We start from the raw sequence: 2,235 nt of genomic DNA, 5'->3' as shown, positions 1-2,235 counted from the left end.
GCCTGGGACAGGAGGCTGCTGCATCCCTTCCCGGGCTCTATTTGGTTTATGCTACAGTACTAATACTCTGAGTCAAACGAAAAAGAAAATGAAACATGAGACTTATCAGTAACACCTCAGCATTATTTAAATGTGCTAAATTAGTCACAGCTCAATTTCAGGGTTTTTTTTACCTTTTTTTTTTGTTGTTTTCTATAAGTTTACACAAAAATAATCAGAAAACAGATTAAATCTTAAAGATATTTTTAATAAGTGCTCAGTAAAGAATTGTGTGAGGACTTGGGGAGGACAGCGACAGGGCGAGTTCACGACAGCACGAGGAAGTTTCTCCCACAGCCCTGCCTGGCTCTAGGCAATGGTCTATCCCAGAAATAACACCCGTGCCAGCGAGCCGGAGCCGCAGGAGCTCAGAGAGAGGATTTCCTGCGCTGCTTAGCGTTGAGCACGCGCCGTGGAGCTCACGGAGACAGACAGATAGACAGACAGACGTCTGAGGAGAGGATGGTCACAAACACAGCAGAGAAGCTGCGGAGGGCGATTCCGGGTGGGTCCCACGTGCCGCGAGGCAAAGGAGCCGGGACCCACATTGGGGCTAAACCCAACCCAAGCCATCACCTGAACCGCGTCTGTTTTCTTTCAGCGCTTCTTTTCGCTGTCGAGAAGAGACTGGACTGGGCCAAAGACGAGCGTCGTCAGCTACCGAGCGAGGCTCGCGTCTTTCTAAAGGCGCAGGGTCAGCTCCAGCACAGGTTATTGCTGCTCAGCTTCTGCATCGTGCCAGCCCCGAGAGCGGAGCGAGGGCACCGGGACTGCGCAGACCCCAGGTAAGCAAAACAGGGTTTGTTTTTGTCTTTTTTTTTGGTCTTTTTTTTTTTTTTCTCCTTTTTTTTCTTTTTTTTTTTAAATGGAACCCAGCCCTTAAGGCGACAAGTGACTACACAAGGCAAATAAATACACAGCAGAGCCTTAAAGCCAGTAAAACAAACTGGAAACTTTGCTATTAGCCTTCAACGCTTTGAAAATAGTAATAACGATAATTAAAAAAAAAAGAAAATATTTCCTTCCACCTTAATTTTCCTTGTCCCACCATCCAGTTTGTTCAACACTTTAAAGCTCAGGAACGCCCCGGCTCTTCCGCAGCGGAGCCGGAGGCGATTCCGACTTTTGGCAAGCAGTTGGGAGACTCGACAGAATTAAGAATTAGGAACGTCGGAGGACTAGATGTCGGGCGCATCTGTAAACATGTCGTACATCTGAAAGTCACACCCGCCCGTCCCGGCGGGACAGTTTATGTCGGTGAAACAGAACGATTTGCGACTGGCCAACCACACAGTTCTGAGTACGTGAGTACTATATAGTATTACGCTACAGTATTATACCATATAGTATTTTATACATAAAAATGGAGTAGGCAATCCATCAACTTTTGAAACCAAGCGTGGCGGAAAGCTAGCCAGCTTACCAAAGGTACAGAATTAAGTTTCCTTGTCCCACCGTGAACGCAAGCGGCTCATTCCGGAACAATCTCATTAAAAGAACAAAAACCAAAAATCGTGTGCTATGTGCTCCTAGTTAACAACAACAAAAAAGCGGATAAATCTAAGAGCACAAGGGGTGAAGTTTTGGGCTTATCTGCCCCACAGGGTCCAGTCCAACATGAGGAGACCCCAGGTGCCACGAGCCAGGATTTGGCCACCAAACCCCCCTGGTGAGCACCTGGATACCCGCAGGGCTTGGGCAGGTTCAAAAACCCATTTTCACTTCATTCACTGCTTGCTCTTGCCCCTGGACCCTGGGAACTTCCCACCTTTTAAAATAAATAAAAAATAAAATAATAAAATAAACCCTCAAAACACAAAAACTACCCAACCCCAAGATGATTTGGATGCGCTGGACGAGCTGCGACGGGACAGAGCGGGTCACAGCGCTGGGGCCTGCGGGCTGCTCAGCCTTCCCTACCCCTGCCAGGGAGCTTTCCTTTCCTTGGGATATACATTTTTTACTTTTTATATTTTTTTAAAATTTTTTAAATTATTATTTTCATTCCTAAGTCCTCCATTTTTCATAATAAAATATATTTTTATTAAGAGATAATTAGAAGCAGAGCCCAGAAATACACAGACTGCATTAAAATATAAAAGAGCATTTCCACCGGGCAGGTGCGGGAAGCCCAGCCGTTGGTGGTTTATGGACAAATTGAAAAGGATTCAACTTCTCTCCTCCCCTTTTTTTTTT

At 45.8% G+C, this 2,235-nt stretch overlaps 1 protein-coding gene across 1 annotated transcript in view; it reads left to right on the top strand.

Annotated features, from left to right (window-relative positions):
- The window catches only part of CRYBA1 (crystallin, beta A1), a 10,761-nt gene extending 10,037 nt beyond the window's left edge, over positions 1-724 (top strand). The window contains exon 7 of the mRNA XM_009868277.1: positions 641-724. Within this exon, the coding sequence (XP_009866579.1) occupies positions 641-724 (84 nt within the window). The remainder of the gene's footprint in view (positions 1-640) is intronic.
- The last annotated feature ends 1,511 nt before the right edge of the window (positions 725-2,235 follow it).

This window comes from Apaloderma vittatum, unplaced genomic scaffold, assembly GCF_000703405.1.
Source record: "Apaloderma vittatum isolate BGI_N311 unplaced genomic scaffold, ASM70340v1 scaffold10614, whole genome shotgun sequence".
In the NCBI taxonomy this organism is placed as follows: domain Eukaryota; kingdom Metazoa; phylum Chordata; class Aves; order Trogoniformes; family Trogonidae; genus Apaloderma; species Apaloderma vittatum.
This window is presented reverse-complemented; position numbering and strand designations above follow the sequence as displayed.